Below are 880 nucleotides of genomic sequence, written 5' to 3'. Positions count from 1 at the left end.
CGGCACACTGGGTACTCACCTGGTCAGAACAGCAAAGATATAACATACATGATGAACTTCGGACACTGGTCAAAGATATCTTCCTACCAATATACTGTCTCGCCCTGTCAATATCCCTTCCATTACCCTCAAACTTTATACCCCTGTGCCACCCAGTCACTTTACTGAACTTTCCAATTCAAAAGAAATCCTTCTCCATTTCTGGGAATACCATTTCTTTAGCCCCACCAATTAAGGACCTATTTCCTACAATTCCAACAATTCAGACGTGATGTGGAGACAATCATTAACAATTCATCTTCTCCTAGCATCTTAAATCCTTCTCCCTCTTCAAGGATCACCAATATGACTTGCATAATAAGGCCCACCTGTATCTAGTCTCCTCAGAAGTTTACAGTCCCACCAATCACTCCCCTTCTCATCACCCCTTCTGGATCTCACCCTTACGTTTCCCCTATTAAGTCTTACACTCGAACCCTTTATCTAAAACAGGCACAAACAGAAAATCATTCAGATGAATCTGACAGATTTCGGTGGGGCAACGAGGTTTGTGGGAGTTGACCCCACCCCTACCAGTACATGTGACTAATTACATGACCATAAAATAAAAAGAGAAACGTAGCGGTATTTTGAAGAAAGATCGTCTTACCAGAATCGTACTTCCTGAAGAATCTGTACTGTTGCTGATTTCCAAAACTTGTTCTTGTATTTGGCCATTCTTGAGAATACTGTTATTATACAATTGACTGACTTCACCAACAACAGGTGTCGCTGCAAACAGAATACGTCATTTACAAAAAAGACGCAAAATGACATAAACATACATACATACTCACACACACACACACACACACACACACACACACACACACACACACAC

The 880-nt window shown here is 41.2% G+C and overlaps 1 protein-coding gene across 3 annotated transcripts in view; it reads right to left on the bottom strand.

Annotated features, from left to right (window-relative positions):
• LOC106870157 (collagen alpha-1(XII) chain) overlaps positions 1 to 880 on the bottom strand; it is a 490,284-nt gene that overhangs the window by 3,124 nt on the left and 486,280 nt on the right. For 2 of the 3 annotated variants that reach the window (XM_052977221.1, XM_052977219.1), the window contains exon 7: positions 653 to 771. In XM_052977221.1, coding sequence (XP_052833181.1) covers positions 653 to 771 — 119 coding nt within the window. Of the gene's footprint in view, positions 1 to 649; positions 772 to 880 lie in introns of all 3 variants that reach the window. The other variant, XM_052977220.1, reaches the window with a different exon arrangement.

Source organism: Octopus bimaculoides, chromosome 27 (assembly GCF_001194135.2).
Source record: "Octopus bimaculoides isolate UCB-OBI-ISO-001 chromosome 27, ASM119413v2, whole genome shotgun sequence".
NCBI lineage: Eukaryota > Metazoa > Mollusca > Cephalopoda > Octopoda > Octopodidae > Octopus > Octopus bimaculoides.
Note: the sequence above shows the minus strand (reverse complement) of the source record. Positions and strands in the feature narration are given on the sequence as shown.